An 18791-nucleotide genomic window follows, 5' to 3' on the forward strand; every position below is an offset into this window, starting at 1 on the left:
GAAAGAGGTTTAACAGTCATAAAAACAGTGTAAAAGTCACTGACCCTTATTTATTTACATCTTTATAACAAAAAAGTTTAAACCCAATGAACCCAATGAACCAGCTCTCTGATAAATCAAGTATATAAATTAGAAAAAATACAAAGACTGAGAACTTAAACACTTTGAGGAGTAAATAAATGAATCAAGCACATGACAAGTTCCTCGAAAACAAGTTTACATCACATTTCATTTCTGGTTACATTTTAGAATTCTGCATTCAAACCTTTTGGACAATGATAGCTAAACGTTTATATATTTTATATAGTGTGCTTGTTTCACATCGCATCTCTTCAGACACGGTTTCTTCTTGCATAGCAAAATAATTCAACTCGAATCAATATTTCATGTCCATTATAATAAGTGACCTTGCATCCGGGTTCTCCATCACATTGTTTGTGTTTATTTTGCAATAATGAGCGGCTGGCTGTACATTATCCTTTACTTAACAACCTCAGAGCTCACGGCACCTTAAAGGTCCTTAAAGGTTTATGCGTTATTGCTGAGAATTAATTTTTATTCATGGGGAAAATGAATGCATTACCTCTGCTGTGCTTTATTGGAGATGCAAGACACACCTCACACATAAATAAAAATAATATAGTAATAATATAACGCTTGACAATTGATCGTAAAACCCTTAAGAGTCTGACATCAGATGAATGCAAGCAGCATGATGTTTTCAATATCGATAGGCATCATAATATTTGTGCAGGTTTGAGATCAGTTCTGCTTATATAGTTAAGGTCATTTCCGAAGTGTGTACAATGATAAAACACGAGACGAATTGTAATGAGTGGAAGATCTCTGGAGATGCTGAGAATAAATGATGTCTAAAATAAATTAATTTAAAGACACAATAGAGGTGATTATGAATTGAAAGAGATGGAGTGAAACGCTGTGTGCCCAAGAACTCTTTGACACGATTATCTCCGAGGTCATTTGTATTAGATTGGCATACCTTGTAAAATATCGGAGACAATGCATCAATCACAAGAAGGAATACAGGAAAGGTTTGCATGAATTCCAGTTTTTACAAATCTCTCTGGTATAAAGAAAAAGGCTGTGCAATATATATTTCCACAACTTTATGATCCTTCATCATCTTGGGAGTTTTGAGTACGAGAAAATGAAGAGACGTGCATTTTAATAGCATCTCTAAAGTTGCAAAAATATCTTTAGTGTTTGTAAGTTGGATTCATTCATCTGTTCTTCATTAAACCAACACAGGCCCTGTGGATCTCACATGAACAACTTTAGCACCCATACAAACCCAATGATGCTCACACTGACAGCAGCAATAAAACATGCTTAAAAATAAAACGAAACATTCACAGATTATTATTTTGAAACTAAGCTTATTTGTCTCTTACAGACTGTGCAAGATGCACATTGTCTCTCCAAAGACAACTGATTGTAAACATTTTATGATCCTAATAAAATCCCAGCAATTTATATTCAGTGTTTTCTTGTCAACTGTAAGGGCACTGGGGTAAATACTGCAGTGAGGCATCTGTTAAAAGAGACTTTATTAAAACATCATATCCTAAAGATGCACAATACCGTAAACAATCCATGTAAGTGTAATTTTCAATAGGTATGATACTTACCGTGAAAAAGTAGTCGTATAAGACAATAGATACTGTAGTCAAAACACTGAACAGTAATCTGTACGCTACACAAAGATTTCAATCTAATGTCTTAAAAATGTCTAATAAAAATGTAGCATTTATTTAAAGTTTTCAAAAATAAAATTGCAGTACTCATCCTCATTCCGAAGCCACATGCCAATCATGGCGATTTTGTCGAACATCAAAACTAAATTAAATATGGCGTCTCATATCAAACTGGAACTCTCATTGATCCTGCGAGTCTTGTGACCATAAGACACTGACATCAAACCAGATGCTGGAAGATTTTCAGTTTAAATTAACAACACAAAACTTTTACAATAAAAATCAACATTTATGTTTGGATTTCACCATGAAAATGAGTAAATAAAGAAAGTCTTATGTATGGATTATTTTTTAAAGTTATATATTTAAATATCAAAGCAGACTTGCTAAAGCCAATGAAAGGTGATAATCTATCACAATTTTCAAATTTTTATGCAAACAATTACAAAAGCAAGATAATCGAGGTAAAACAATTATTGTGCAATTAAAATATAAATTGCATTGTGTTTGTAAGGCACTTCTAAGGCACCACCTTAGTTAACTTCAAATTCAAAGACCTTTCAAGGACTTTCCAGGTCCAATACCTCTCAAATAAAGGACTAAATGTGGGAACACATTTCAAGTGACAGTAAGGTTACATCGTGTTACCTTTTAAGATACATTGTTACAGTTCCCTTTCGAGGGAACTCGCGCTGCGTCACTGCAGTGACACTTTGGGGACGCCTCCAGGGGTAAGTGTGTCTGAATGTGTATATCAAATTCAACCAATGGTGAGGCTTAACGACAAAGACAGGGTGACACGGGAGCCATGAAGTATATCACTATCTGAAATATTGCCAAAGACGGCATTACAGGGACGCAGGAAGTATGGCAAGGGAGACGCAGCGTCTCGTTCCCTTCTCAGGGAACAACAGTTACATACGTAACCCAAGACGTTTTCATGTGTCAAACACAACTATGCAAAAAAGCATTTTAGTATGAATCAACATTCGCATACAGAAGATATAAGCATTTAAAGCGAACAGTTTAGCACACTTGTGTTTAAAAAGTCTAGAATTTTTATGATATTATCCTACACTACACAGGGAATAAAATTGACTTTTTTTCCAGAAATCTTCTTGCATAAAATAGGTTCAAGCTCTTTCAATGACCTGTATCTATGTATGTATATTTTCAAAAACTTCCCAGAGCCTTGAATTTTTTCCCCCCAGATTCACAAACATTCAAGGATTTCAAGGACCCATGGAAACCCTGTGCTTTAATACATGTAGCTTATTGCAACACTTACTTAAAGGGTTAAATAAATGCATGTTTTCAAAGTCGCAGGGTAAACGTGTTAAATAACCGTGATTATGATTTTGACTATAATCGAGTAGCCGAATAAACAAATTTTGAAGAATAAAAGAAGGTTTATGGGGATTGTAAATGGTTGTGCATTGTGTTCATCATCTTCAGTCTTTTAATTCAGGTGATGGCAGAAACACAATAAAATTTCAACACACAGTTAAAAACATTGGTTGTTTTATCATCAGTATCTTGATATGTCCAACATTAAGCGACAAATCAAACTCAATGTGAATATTTTCTGATTGTTTCCCGGACTGAAGCCACTTTTGAAGGTGATCCGAGATAAGAAGCTAATAATCCCAGACGGAGCTCATTTCCCGGCATCAGAGGACCGTGTTTGAACACTAAATCTCATTGAAATATACTAATAACATTTATTCCTGGGGTTTTCCATCCCATAACAACTTTCTCAAACACCAGGAAGCAAGATTTACTTAGAGAGAATTTTAAATGAAATGAGGCATCAAATAAACAACTAAACCACCATAACAAAGCTAAGAGAATTTTATTTAAATAAGAGAAAATGTCTAGGCTAAAACGTGTCTATTAAAAAGCAAGAAACACATAAATAAACACCACGTCACAGTTTAGTCGGTGTGTTAGGATGAATAAATAATTGAAATTGAAATCATCTTCTGGGGTTGACTCCATGTAAAGAGTGTCCAGAGATTGAGAGAAGCTCAGGTCAGCTTACTGCCTCATGTCCGGTGCTGACCGTTTTGCCATCCTTGTCTCTTTCCCAGAATTCCTCAGTCTGGGTCATTGGGTAGGAATGTCAGGAATCCCCTCAATGCCGTGTTGCTCCAGCTGAGATCGCAGAAGAACATTCTCACTCTTCAGGTCATCCAACTGAAGCCAACAACATAGGAAACATTGATTATTTGATGTAAAGGTCGCAGAAAATGTCAAAGATCTAAAGATCTCGAAATTCAGTTAATCGGAAAAGATCTAGAACGAGGAGCATGTTAAAATATTACAGATAAAGACAAACTGGGAGAAAAATGTCAAGGTAAACGGTGTAAGGATCTGGAGCAAAAAAACATTAAACGAAGGATGTAAAGATAAAAATTTGAAGGTATATGTTGAAACAGAACAAGCAGATGTAACTTAAGTCACAATGACATGGAAGTAGCGATTGTCTTATTTTCCCCATTGTGGAGGACTGTATATCCGATTAAAACTGAAATGAGAAAACGGTAGGGCGAGATTTGAATTCATCCATTGAGAATTGCTTTGATCGTTGGAAGTCATGTTGCTATTTGCCCCGACCTCCCATCATTCCTCGTTACCGGAAGTAAAGAGAGATCGTTTTAAAGAGGGGAGAAGATTTGCGTTTTTTTATTTAAGATTATGAGGGCAAATATTTTTTTTTTAATAATGAAGCTCACAGATAAGTCATTTGTAAAAAAAAACACCACAGTATTAAAAAAAGTTTTTATTTCAATTTCATTGTGACTTTAAAAAGACCTTTTTGTTTACTGAAATTCATATTTCTCAAAAACCATTCTCATCATTATGAGAAACTTTCACATCAAGGAGAGGTTAGCCAATCACATCAAATGATTTAACCCTCAAACGGTCCTCGTTTTCTTTTTACACTACAGGCCCTTGGGGTCTACCCCAAAATTGAAAGCATAATTGTAAGAAAAATATACATTTTCAATACTACAAATAATATATCTTTATTTTTGTTTACTTCTCATCTATTCAATGAATCTGTGTTTTAAGATATTTGAAGTACTTTTGTACCCATTTAGCACAAAAATCCTCAACTACACCGTAGTCACTTAAATGATCATCTAAATTTAATTTAAATTGTTTCTGGATATTGATCTAGGTGTTAGGTGTAGAATTCCACCTTTTGCTGGTTAAAGATAAACCTAAAGGAATTACCATTTAAAGGGGTGGTTCAATGGTATTTCAAGCATTCTGACTTATTAACACAGTTATAGAGTTGTTTCCTCATGCTAAACGTAGGCAAAGTGTCAAAAAAGCAGTTGGACGTGTTACAGAGTATTTCTGTGCCGAATGAACTTCGCCAGGGTTTGTACAAGTTTTAGCAAGTTTTTTTTCGATTACAGGTCCAGCTGACGTTTCAGGGGTTTTCTATACGTATCACTTATTTTTATGGGCACTTCCCCCGGAAAACCCCGCCCACCCGTCAATCAGCGGGATACGCTAGAACTTGCAAACATCTTATCGCGTGGCACAGCTTTGTTTAATTTCAAAACTCAAAAAGAAGTGTGTTTTTGGATGTTAGGAGAAGAAAGCCAGCCTTATGAAAACAATGGATATAGTTTATTATCAGGGGTAGCAGAGGAGTTTTGCGTGTGTGTTTGATGCACCGGATTTTCCCAACCGGGTCAGGAGTTGCATGCTTTGACCAGCAGAGGGCCATAGAAAGCCATTCATTTTACTGGATATGGCCAACTGCTCACATCACTACTTTAGTCATACATTTTTTGAATTTATGTATATATAAACATTAGAATGGACATTAAAAATAAATATTATTTCAAATAGTAGAATTTTTTGTAGTTTTTGATGCATTTTGAAATGTCTGTTTTTACAAAATGCCACAGAAATTTGTGTGTGTGTGCGCGTGTGTGAGATAGTGTGTGCGTGAGAGGAAGAGAAAGTGTGCGTGTGCACATCTGTGTGTGCGTTATTAGGTCACACCCCTTTATATCTTTTTATCTGCATTTGTGGCTGATTTTATTTGCCAAATTCTATGCTCTCTGTGGCAGTCATACCTTTGTGTGTCGGACCTTCATTTCTGTGTAAAAATTTTCAGATTTATGCTGGATTTATAGATTTTTTTTGACATATGGGAAAAAAATGTGCATTTCCCGTTCATTTTCAATTGGGGTCATATTGACCCCAAGGGACAGATTTATAAAAAATGTTTTACATACCTTTAGAACAACCGAATCAAGCCCAGTTGTTTTTGTGTATGTATAGATGGATTATTTAGAAATAAAGTCACAAAATGTAGATCTCTGAGGTGAAGGGAAATTTTTTTACCCGAATGAAATGTCGTTTAGGGTCATATAGACCCCAAGGACCGTTAGAGGGTTAAATATTAAAGATAGCAATAAGGTGACTTCTGAGGATATGGCTCCAGTTTCTGAATCTGAATGAATGAAGACATCTGAGAAAAGATGGGTGATGTGATTACATCACACAGTCATTGACGAATCACAGCTACGCTTAGTGCTCAAATGAACAATACCTGCTGTCTGAGCAGATCATGGTCCATCTGTACCCCTCGAAGTCCTCTCAATCTCTCCTGAAGACGCTGGTTACGTCCCTGAAGCTCGCCGATGTAATCACACGCCTTGGACAAGATCCCACCTTTGCTCTAATGGAAACAAACCATGTGCTTTTACTAAAATAAGGTCACATCTTGCATTAGTGCATTTTACTTACAGTATATGCCCAGAGACTTACAGTGCATTAAATGTATTCATTTTAATCTGTATGTTTGTTGCCTGGGGTTCAAACCTTTAAGCTGCTCTACCACATTTAAACTACAGGCACACTCTTTACGCAGGTTCCCATCATGCAATATACTTAAATCATGTGTAATTTCAAATGTCTCTCACCGCGCTGGTTTTGGTGCTCTCCACGCTGCAGTCTGGGATGATTTTGGAAAGCGCCACAATCCAGTTGTTGATTTTGTCTCTTCGTCGTCTCTCCACTGAACATGAGCGACAGGAAGGTGATTCAAGAAAAAACTGAACCAATGTTCCAACAATTTTTCAGCCTATCAACTCTGTACTGTCCTCTACTGGCAGATGAATATCAATGCCTCTGGGATTTACAAAATTGCATCTCGTGTCATTCAATTCTGCATGTGCGCCGCTCCTCAAGTGTTTGCTTATGAAATATCTTAGATTAACTCATTACAATTTCCAGCTACCAATAAAAGCACAGTTTTCAGAGCTTTGTAAAAACACAGAAGGACACGTTTCCCAATAAATCGGCAGAGATAATGAAAGAATGAATGAAGTTCATTGATTGCATCTGGCCCATCACACTAGACTGAGATCATTCAGATACCTTCATTATGTTGTGCTCTTCTCCTTTCATCTCTAGGGCTGCGCAGACTGTCCATTTTCCTAGAAGAGGCATAAAAGATGAAATTTAAACCACCATCAATGCATTTCTTCATCTCGTACGTTATAACATTTCTTTAAAACCACAAAATAAGCAAATTTAACCTAAATATATCAAATCAAAAATAAATAATCATGTTTCGTAAGCCCGGGAAAAACAAACTGCATCCACTATTCTCTTAGCGCTGGGTTCTTTGGGAAGCTGAACAAGGTTATATATTTTTCACAACGAAAAACACACTTCTTTGGGGACATTGTTGATATTGTGACCTAAAAACAAAACTAATCATTCAAATCATTCTTGAGCAAGTCGTGTGCATCACTGCTGATGACTTCTATAACCTGAACAAAGCACGTTGATGGGCGTGCTCTTGCTCTGGTTGATTTAAGTGCACACTCGAGATAAGTCCCCATATTCCCCAAGGAATTCCGCCCTTTATGACGTCATAAGGGGTCATACTGGAAAAAAACTTTTTATGTTCTTAAGCCCCGTGTGGACCGCCAGCGACTAGCAGATCAACATGATCTTATTCATTTCAATGGAAGCTTGGCAACTTACAGCGATATGAGCGACAGTGACGTTAGCAGAAAGTGGGCGTGTCCTGTGACATGACAAAGTTGAGAAAGGTTATGCAAATAATGAGGAGCAACTACCAATGAGAGTCAAGCAGGTAAATTCACAGTTACTGCAGTGAACGGTACCCACTTCTTTATTACAACCCGAATTATAAACGCCTCCTAACGACCAGATCTGTATGGAGCGCTATACGAACCCTTATGGAGTGCACAGAAATACTTCGTCATACGTCCAACTAGTTTTTTAAACTTTGCCCATGTTTAGCATGAAAATGCAACTCTTTACCAGTGTAAATAAGTCAGAATGCATGAAATATCATTCCTTAGGCTTACAGAGCCAATCTATATAATTGGCCAATTCACTTCAGCAATATTATGCAAATCTGATTCTGTGTTTTAAATATATCATTGTTATATTAACCATCTGGCAACCTTTTCTCTAAATATCAACCATAAAAACGTTAAACCATAAAAATATCAATCGTTCAAGCTCTACTCAATACGTCAAGCTCTGCCCACAGCTAAACCAAGTGAAATCTTTTGTTGGTGTGGATTTGCAGATATCTCTGTAAGGTCTCTGTGCCCTTCTCTGCAGATCTCTGGGGATTTCAGACTCTGCCCGTGTTCATTACGTTATAAATTGCGGTGCGGTGAAGCAGCTGCTGTCTGTGAAGAGTCTCGGCTTTGCTCTAATGACACAACTGTTCTCTGCGAGGAGTCTTCCCTCAGGTTCGCTTTAATTAAGTCACGACGCCTCAGCGACGCTCCTGTCACACCTCAGAGGGCAGAGTATACAACACTAAGGAAAAACGCCTCGCAAAGAATGCCCAGAAGAGACGCCTTATCAGTGCTAATGCAGAACAACAAGAAAATGTTTTCAACTAACCTTCTTTTCATTTACACTACGGGAAGTCTCGTCTTTGTCCCTTTATATTAAAAGCACTATAACGTACACTGCAAACACCAGCAAACTCACAAGTTACATCAGGGTGCCGGTAGCTCGCCTATATCATATTAAATGCACAATATGTAATAAATATCCCAATCACAATAAATAAAATATGTATTTAAATTATCCCAAAAGTTCCCAGGGATTTGTAAATTTAGATAAATTACAACTTAATATAAAAGGTTTCCATTATCTTTTATATTGCACAAATTGATAATACGTCAATTTCGTAAAATCTCCCATAAATTTCGCAAAAAAGTTTTTACGCTCGCATGAGGTGGTTTTCGGGCGAATCGGAAAAGGTGTATTTCGCAGAACTGCAATGGAAACAGTTTATTCGCATTTTCACCTGATGCAAGTAATTCACATAATTATTTTTTGAAGATGACGCGGTATGAACTAAAACCTCACAGAAACACCTCAATACGTGTTTGCTCTCAAGTATGAGGCTTTCTTTGGCAATAATGTTTGGATAAAACTCCTATCTCTTTCGATTTAAAATAATGTACTATTACCTCCAAGAAACACTTAGGGGGCGTGCACACCAAAGCTTTTACGCCTGCGGCCGGCGCATGTTTTCAATTGATTCCAATGGAAACTCTGCGTTTTTCAAATAAGCCAGCGGCTAGCAAACTTGGCAGATTTTTTGAGCTAGGTGCTGAGTGTGGAGAGTTGAAAGAGATTCATCTTTGAGTGAAAAGCTTCGCTCGTCAATGTCAGTTCTCACACGGCCATCCAATCACAATGGAGGAGGGGCGGGACATTACCACAGCAACCAACCGGCTCACAGCTCAGATATCAGAGTTACCAAAGCGCTCGGCTGAAAACAGCTGGCATTCAGCGTCCTCAAGGCATTTAAAAGTTTTGGTGTGTCCAGCCCCCTACAGTATATGTTGCCACTCCTACAGCCCGGAATACACTGCAGGATTTTTGTCCTCTTATAACATCATTACCTTATCACACTGTGCGACGTGTATCGTTTAAACTCGGGTACGAGAGGCATGTAGACTATACGACGATGACACAGAAGCTTCGGCTGCAGCGTCACACATTGCGCAACGTCACCAGCATGCGCTCGTGGTAAACAAATACCGGCGCGCAGGTCGTAGCAACAAACACACTGTGCGGTGATCATGCCGAATTTCTGACACTGTCAGAAAACTATCGGAAGACCGGGAAAACGGCTTTTGAACCACTCTCATTGTACGACATAGGACCACCGATGAAAAGCCACGATCACAGAAATCGCGACGATTGTTTCACGATGGCAATCTTTCGTCTGGGACAACCAATAACCGTACAGTGTATCCCGGGCTTAAGGGGGCCACTACTCGTATGTCTCCTTCAATAAAAAATAATGTCTAGTGCAGTGGATGTAATATTAGTTACCCACAAACATTAGTCGACATGATGTGAAATTACTTATCGCAATATATTTTTTTGTTTCAGCCGCATATCATCAATTAATGGAAAAACCAACATTTAGAAAATAACGCTAAAGTTTTGCGCAAATCTGCAATGGAAACAGCTATTGTAACCTATCATTTATGCGTGCACACCAAAGCTTTTACGCTGGCAGCCGGCGTAAGTTTTCAATTGTTTTCCGGTGGAAGCGCACTTTTTTTAAAAAAGCCAGCTGCTGCCAGTTTTATTCTACGCTGAAAGACGGCGCTTGCTGGTTTTTCCGTGCTCAACGCTGAACGCCGAGAGTTGAAAAATATTCAACTTTGGATAAAAACAAAGCTCAGCTCGTCAATGTCAGCTCTCACACGGTCGATCTTATCACAGTTGAGGAGGGGGGCGGGACAAATATCACAACAACCCAATGTGTGCATCGTACAATGAAGAAAGCTGGCAGTCGGCTGAAATAAAGCTGTCTTTTGTGTGCATGCCCCCTTATATATTGCAACTTTAATCTGAAGAGCCACCTTAAAATAACAGTAAAGCATGTAAGTTTTTGGGCCTCCAGCAACACCGAACAAAATGTATTTATTCTACTATTAATGATTTAGTTTATATTTGATTTCTCATAAAGATTACTGACAGAGCACAGGCCATCATACCCTCTCGCAGCAGCATCATATATGAGATGAAGCAGTCACATCTCACAGTAAAACTGTCACATAAACACGCTGTGTTTTTGTTCATGGAAAGAAAATGTGAGGTTTTGCCACATAAATATCTGAATATGAATATCTATTGCCACATGAGTATCTGGATGACTGTTGTTGGTGACACTAGTGTTGCAGAAATGGCATACAGTGTATCACCTTTATGTGACAGAGAATATGGGTTTTGTGTTTTTAATTTGGTTTTAGGAGATATGAAAGCTTTTCTCACCAGTTTAAAGCTTCGTGCCGCTGTGTGTGTTGTTCATCACTGCAGAAAAGAGCAAATTCATTTCACAAAACATTTTGAATACCCAGTGAATGACATTTTTGCATTAAAGGATTACTCCACTTTCATAAAAAAAATCCTGATTATTTACTCACCCCAGTGTCATTCAAGATGTTTATGTCTATTGTTCTTCAGTCGAAAAGAAATTAAGTTTATGGGGAAAACATTTCAGGATTTTTCTTCATATAGTGGACTTTAGTGGACCTCAACAGTTTACAGATTCAATGCAGCTTCAAAGGACTCTAAATGATCTTATCTAGTGAAACAATCCTCATTTTCGGCAAAAAGCTGTGTGACCTTTTGATTGGATTACGCAATACGTAAGGTCATGCTGGTGCGTCACAGGGCTAAAACAAGACAAAAAATTGTGATTACAAAGTACTTCTTTTTTAAGTTTTTGGCTAAAATGATGATTGTTTCGATTTAATTCATTTTGGGAGCGATGACTGATTGAATGTATTTTTGGTCCAGTGCCTGTATATATGGCATTAGCATTGGTATTGACCAAGTTCAGAGGCTGTCATATGTCGATCAACTTATTTTGTTACTTAAAAAATAACTTTTATATTGATGTAATAGATTTATAGCATTTAAAATAAAAACTTCATGGATTATTGCATTTTGCAGAAAAAAATTATATACATTTTTTTTAAATAAATCTTTGAAAATCAAATTATGGATTTGATTTTTTAATGTTATCATAACCTAAAGATGCTATGTGAAAGTTTGTAACAGAAAATAGTGGTTTTCATTTTGTCACTTTCTTGGTATAGAAAACACGTTTTTTACCCAAATTAGTCAAAATGGATTTATTGCGTTTTGGAACCAAACTCTTTCATTTACGCTTTCAGAGAGCCAATTTCTATATGGACACATACTTTAAAAGCCTGTAAAATAAACATCTGTTGACCTATTTGTCATGTGGTACGGGGTAAGTTGTCACAGAGAATTGTAAATGTTTAAAAAATTATAATAAATAGTATAACAAATATGAAACACAAAAATCCATAAAAGAGCAAAAGTATAAATGTGTAACAAACACAAGAATTCATAAACAAGTCAAATTAATATAATTTAAAACATAAAATATGGCTTGTGTTACCTAGACCTAAAATTTAGGAAAATGCCCTAGTCAAAATCTACCTTCATTACAATTGACCATTGTCTGAATGTACTATATGCTACTTTCTTAGCATATAGCCTCTTTATTCAACATCTACAGCAAAATATACAGAATCTTCCTAATTTAAGTGTTTGAACTAGTAACCCAACCACAGTTACAGAAAAACACAGAGTTGTGTAATTGAACTTCTGACTTAAATCCTCATAGCAACTAAGACACGGCCCCTGTGACAGCCAGGTTTTCATTTACACAACAGTAAACAATATATGTTAGCATTCAATTCCAAACACAAGCCGTTCTCTCTAACTGCTGTGGCTTTTATCCCCGAGTCTAATAACCTGTGGGATTTTAGACTCAAGTTATTGTGAAATTCAATCATTGTGCTGCAGACTGAAAATCCTCAGATGCAAAAGCTGTGCGTGTCAAAAAGAACAAAACAATCCAAGAAAAGGCTCTGAAAACAACTCGACAGACACACGTTTCTTCAGCAGGATACTTTTTTATGCTCCAGAGAGCATTTTAGAGGATGAGGATGTTGCAACCGCACAAGCACATGAGCATCATCTATTAACACAATACTTCTGCTTTATCAAAGAGAATATAATAAACTGCACTCTCCAATCATTCATCACTGAATTTGGGCACATGATCCAGCCAGAAACCAAATTTATGTTGTTTTCACATATGCATTTGCCTGTATGATAGTGGGATCCGAAAGTTGCAACATAGAGATTGTATCTTGTAGGCCCTTACTGTAGCCAAGTGCATTAAGGCTGATCTATATTTCGGCGTACCCTTAACGTGTCAGGTTTCATTTATACTTCTGCGCCGTTGTCTGCATTGACATGCAGTGTCGACGGGCATGTTACTGGTGTATCGCGAAAAAAGCTGAAGCAGCAGCAGCTTGTTGTGCATGATGTTATAAATACAAAGCAACTTTTATTATAGACTTAGTTTTATTATAGACTTAGTTGTCAAATATTGCACCTCAAGTTGCCCTCAAATATGTTTTTTTTTCAGTCGAGAAGAAATTAAGTTTTTGAAGAAAACATTTCAGTATTTTTCACCATTTAGTGGACTTTAGTGGACCTCTATGGTTTGCATTTTCAGTGCAGCTTTAACTCTTTCCCCGCCATTGACGAGTATTTCCGGCAATCCGTAATACCGCTATTATCCACCAGGTGGCTCTTCCGAAACTTATAAAACCCAGAAGTATCACCTTATCAGCAAACAGCTGTATGTCCATGTAGGTTTTAAGGTATGCTCTGAATCTGATCTCTATGAAAAGTCCTTCACAAAAATGAAATTATCTCAGCTTTTTGCTCAAAATTTGGTGTTTTGAAGAAACCTACACATATTTGAGAGGTGATAAAAAGAGAACTAATTAAGGTAGGATGAAACTTTTTTGTTCTTTCATTTGGTATATTGTTGTGTTTATATGTTTAAAGAAAAAGAACATTTTCTGGAAGGCATTAAACTTTTGTGAAAATGCTGGCGCTGGCTGCCACCTTAAAAAAAAAACACTGGCCGGGAAAGAGTTAAAGGGCTCTAAACATTCAGGGATCCCACACCTTAGTTAACTTCAAATTCAAGGACCTTTCAAGGACTTTCCAGGTCCAATACCCTCAAATTCAAGGGACACATTTCACGTAAGAGCAAGGTTACATTGTGTTACCTTTAAAGATACATTGTTACATTGTCGCGCTCATCACTGCGGTGACACTTTGGGGACGCCTCCAGGGGTAAGTGCGTCTGAATGTGTATATCAAATTCAACCAATGGTGAGGCTTAACGACAAAGACAGGATGACACGGGAGCCAGGAAGTATATCGCTATCTGAAATATTGCCAAAGACGGCGTTACAGGGACGCAGGAAGTATGGCAAGGGAGACGCAGCGTCTCGTTCCCTTCTCAGGGAGCAACAGTTACATACGTAACGAGACGTTTTCATGTGTCAAACACAACTATGCAAAAAAGCATTTTGGTATGAATCAACATTAACATACAGAAGATATAAGCATTTAAAGCGAACAGTTTACCACGTGTGCTTAAAAAGTCTAGAATTTTTAGGATATTATCCTACACTACACAGGGAATAATATGGATTTTTTCCAGAAAACTTCTTGCATTAAATAGATTCAAGCATTTTCAATGACCTGTATCTATGTATTTATATTTTCAAAAACTTTCCAGGGCCTTGAATTTTTTTCCCCTAGATTCACAAACTTTCAAGGATTTCAAGGACCCGTGGGAACCCTGACAATCCCAACCGAGGCATAAGGGTCTTATCTAGCAAAATGATCGTAATTTTCACCAAAAAATAAAACACATGCACTTTTAAAACCACAAATTCTCATCTTGCACTAGCCAGCGCGACCTTGCGTATTATGTAATCACGTTAAAAGGTCACGTATACAACACTACCGCTCCAGTGTTTACAAGTGTGGAGAAAGAGGACCATTCAAATGTTGTTGTATGTGAAATGACCAAAAAAGACATAAACATCTCGGATAAATTAGGTAAATTATCGAGATTCGATCTAAATATCCATTCGCACTGCCAAAAAAACAAGACAAACCCTGTTTGGCATCTACTATGCTACTTACACAGTATACGCATGAGCGTGTGGAGCTATAGTCCTCTGTGATGCAGAATGCAGAATATCTGAGGGAGTCATCATCACGTAAAACTGACCTTAAACAGAAAAAACAAGTCATTTTACATTCATGCATTTGGCTGATGCTTTTATCCAAAGAGACTTACAGTGCATTCACCCTATACACATAATCAGTGCATTTCCTGGGAATATACCCACTGACCTTGCCGCTGCTACCACCTTGCTTTAAAAAACTAAGCTTAAGGGATACTCCTGAGGTTAAATAATAACACAAGGCCATATTGCGATTTTAATTAGATTCATTCTATCTGAGGGTCTGAAAAACCTGTGTACCTGGGGTTTGTGAGAGGGAGGGGTCACCTGCAGCCTGCACAGACATCGCTGTGGCCGTTCCCTCGCTCACAGAGGCTTCGGGAAAATATGCACATAGTGCCTCTTCTTCAGTATGTCTGCCTTCATTATGAAAAGGGTTTTGAATTACTGTCTGGAAGAAAACAGGTATTTAGTAAAATATTTATTTTGCTGTGCTGTGATGGACACTGAATGCGAGTGAGGCTGTTAAACATTTCAGTGTAATAATAGACAATGATAGAAATGGGATGTTGAAAGTGGTGCTGAGGCTGGGGTTCAGTTGGTTGTCATGGTGCCAGCTCTGGTGAATCTGTACCTGTGTAACAGCCTGCTGGGGTCTGGTGAGGTTGGATGATGACACAACATTAACTGACGCTCCTCTACCTAGACCGTCTGCTACCTGAATCACTCGATAGGTCACCTGATGAGATGAAAGAAAGATCCTCATTGCATTCTTTAACTAAATGAAAACAGAATTAAAGGAATAGTTTAACTGTAGAAAATTATTATTTACTCCTGTATCTTATGTTTCCTGTAGACTTTTTGAAAATGCTCATGCGATGAACACATCCACCAATGATAAGTGTTAGCTTAAGGAGTAAGGACGAAAGGAAGCTCTCAAAATAAATAACCTCAATGATAGATAAAAATTGCAATGTTGGATAATGACATTGGATAATGTCATCAATGATGCATCCAAAGCTTCCATGTTAAAACTTTTTGTAATCTGAAGATACACAGAGCGCATATGAGAGTTACTACATTTTGGTCGATTTCTTCATCTTTGAAAATGCTGGGTTATTTTCTCTTTGGGTGAAAAAGGCACTGATATTTCCAGGTTGATCATGAATGTGGTAAAATTGTGTACTGTAAATAACTGCCTGAACAACAGAACACTTTACATTCTGTCCCTTAAATAAAGACATTTACATTTAGACATGCCGCAGGTGCTTTTGTCCAAAGCGACTAACAATGCACGACAAAGCATACATTTTATCAGTATATGTGTTCGCTGGGAGTCAAACCCATGACCCTTAATACAATTTAACTACAGTCAGGAACACTACACCTAAACAGAACAATGCACATTAACAACATGTGTGATATAATGATATTACCCAATAATGTGGTGCTTGTGGTAGCTGATATCATACTGCAAGATGTGATTTAGGTACTGTGACACCTCTACAGAAAAGGATTAATAAAAACAAGACTTTTTCTGTTGGCCACTAAACCTGAGATATTAGCCAAACTGAGTATGTTTTTTAGTTCAAGTCCTGACTGAATTCTTCGTTCATCTATTTAACAAACACAGAATATGCGGTATGTGCATAAAAGCTGTGGATGATCTAATTTAAAGGTCCAGAAGAGCACACTTGTTCGCTAAAGAATAAGTATTTGTGAAAAACCATTTACCAGTACCAGTCGACCCATCATGTGACTCGCCTGCTGACAGACATGTGACACAGGCCCTGTGCCAATCCCAGCCAGACTGTCCAAACTGATGCTAAGTGACTCATACGTGCAGGTTACATCTTACCTCAAAATTATGTGCATCATGCTGATTCATAATACTGTACTTTTACTGTATCATAGTAAAACTAAATATTGAAACCATTGTAAAATGTTGTAAAATGATCTCTCACGTTAGGAATATCTTATTTCTTTTTTTTTTTTATTCTGAAGTGAAATAAGACCAGACCATATTATTGACAGGTTCTGACAACCGAATAAACCTATTCTTCAGCATCCAGACAAATAAACCATGTCAGACAGAGAATCTGTGGCATTGGAGTTAATCTTGCACTTATAAAGGATGATGTTGAAAAGAAGATCTACCTGTCCACCTGTATTTTCTGTCTGAAACTGGTAGGGAAAATTGCCATCAAGGAAAGCTGAAGGCTGGGGAACACCATTGACTGCTGCGACCCCACCTGCTGTGGCTTTATTTGCTGTATCAACTAAAACAAGTCGGAAAAATTAAATGCTGACAAACCGGAAAAACTGACATATATGACTTCAGATTGATAGCCGAAACAGGACAGTCACTACTTTAAGTTTCATTTCAGATATCCATATATAAAGCAAACATCTTATGAATGCAAAAGAATATTAGAAAAATTTTAACTTTGTCATTGAAAGACCAATGTCGCACACCTGTAGGTTCCGGTTAGGTGCGTTGGATAAAGAGACAATAATAGTCCACCAAACATGTATACAAAAGAGATATCCCGCACACTAATAACTTGCAAAATAGTAAAATAATTTATTGCACAGTTTCGATCGTAAGAACTTTGACTGTCATGACACATACATGCTGATGAATTACCAAAAAACATCTCATGATTTTCATGAAAGAAATGTAATAGCATACCTTCAGATATATGTACAACCTTCTTTTCTTGATTTTTGTGACTGTAGATAAAAAGATTTACAAATATGTTTGTACAATTTTTGTACAATTATTTAAGTGGTAACTTTTGCAACATTCCTAAAACACTGATGCTGATAATGAGTGATACAATCAGAAAATTAAAAGAAAGGAAATTCATTTATATTTTGCATGAAATAAAATTATATGAAAGTTGTTGCAACAAAACAGTTTCACTTTTCTTGTGTTTTTCCAACATAGATGAAGTTGTAAAGATTAAAGAGATAAATACTTAACACCCAACAAACAACTAATTGTAGTATTGCTTAACTCCATCAAATAGACACAGAACTTTTAGATTTGAGATTTGATCTGACAGATATGAAAAATGCATTTGATGCACATGATCACCTAACAGTCCCAATGCATTCACAATCAAACTTTAAACTTACACAGCATAATATTTTCTTAATGTGTTGTTAAACATATCGCAATGACATTCATGAAAACCTGCATCAAAAATGTCCTACAAGCTGAATGCATTACCTGTATAAAGTGTGCGAGTTGTGCTCCAGCATGTCCATCAGTACATCTAACTACAGCTGACACGCAAGTGGATCTCATGATCACGGGAACAAACACTCGAGTCACGTGAGGCTTCTTCTCTCTTTTTTTAACATCAAGCTATGCGCAGACTGATCGGTGCATGACGTCATAAGACAATCGGTCTGCGCAGCGCCATAAATCGAATACAGTTTTACATATGGTGATCACATGTTAGTTTTATAGTAGTTAGAATTAATAAACCTAACTAAAGTTACTAAATCAGACGGGTTAAAACATGTTTGTTCTGATTGACAGCTAGTTACTAAGATTTTCACATGTAAAGTTTTGCGTATTTTATTTAATATGTGTAGTTTGGTCTAAACTGGAAAACGTAATGTAGCTACGCCCCTGTAACCAGCAGATGTCACCAACGAGTAGTGAATCATTTAGTACGAACTGAAGTTTTACAAATATTCGCTTTGCCCATCATTCACTGCGACAGTTTAATTGTTAGCGGCTCACATGAACATTACAAAAATAATTTAATATTAATATTGCACATTGTGCCACGCTTAATCATGAGCAAGATGAATTAGTACTTTCATAAACAGACGGAAACCCCCGTTTTTCAATACTATAAAGCGTGCAAATGTAATCTGTGAACTTATGAAATCGCTCGGA

The 18791-nt window shown here is 37.1% G+C and overlaps 1 protein-coding gene across 2 annotated transcripts; it reads right to left on the reverse strand.

Moving 5' to 3' along the window:
* Positions 1 to 3551: 3551 nt before the first annotated feature.
* Positions 3552 to 18605, reverse strand: usf2l (upstream transcription factor 2, c-fos interacting-like). Of its 2 annotated transcripts, none has more exons than XM_065298939.2 (11): positions 18111 to 18605; positions 17568 to 17608; positions 17033 to 17154; positions 15510 to 15614; positions 15203 to 15326; positions 14832 to 14919; positions 11046 to 11084; positions 7125 to 7183; positions 6668 to 6762; positions 6295 to 6423; positions 3552 to 3911 (listed from the first exon to the last, which is right to left on the reverse strand). In XM_065298939.2, exons 1-11 carry the CDS (start codon positions 18146 to 18148, stop codon positions 3822 to 3824), a joined length of 930 nt encoding a protein of 309 aa, XP_065155011.1. In that variant the 5' UTR covers positions 18149 to 18605; the 3' UTR covers positions 3552 to 3821. The 2 variants fall into 2 exon arrangements, with proteins under 2 accessions (XP_065155011.1, XP_065155010.1); XM_065298938.2 differs by having other exon boundaries at positions 15176 to 15326; positions 18111 to 18604.
* Positions 18606 to 18791: the final 186 nt, after the last annotated feature.

Source organism: Paramisgurnus dabryanus, chromosome 13, assembly GCF_030506205.2.
Source record: "Paramisgurnus dabryanus chromosome 13, PD_genome_1.1, whole genome shotgun sequence".
Taxonomy (NCBI): Eukaryota; Metazoa; Chordata; class Actinopteri; order Cypriniformes; family Cobitidae; genus Paramisgurnus; species Paramisgurnus dabryanus.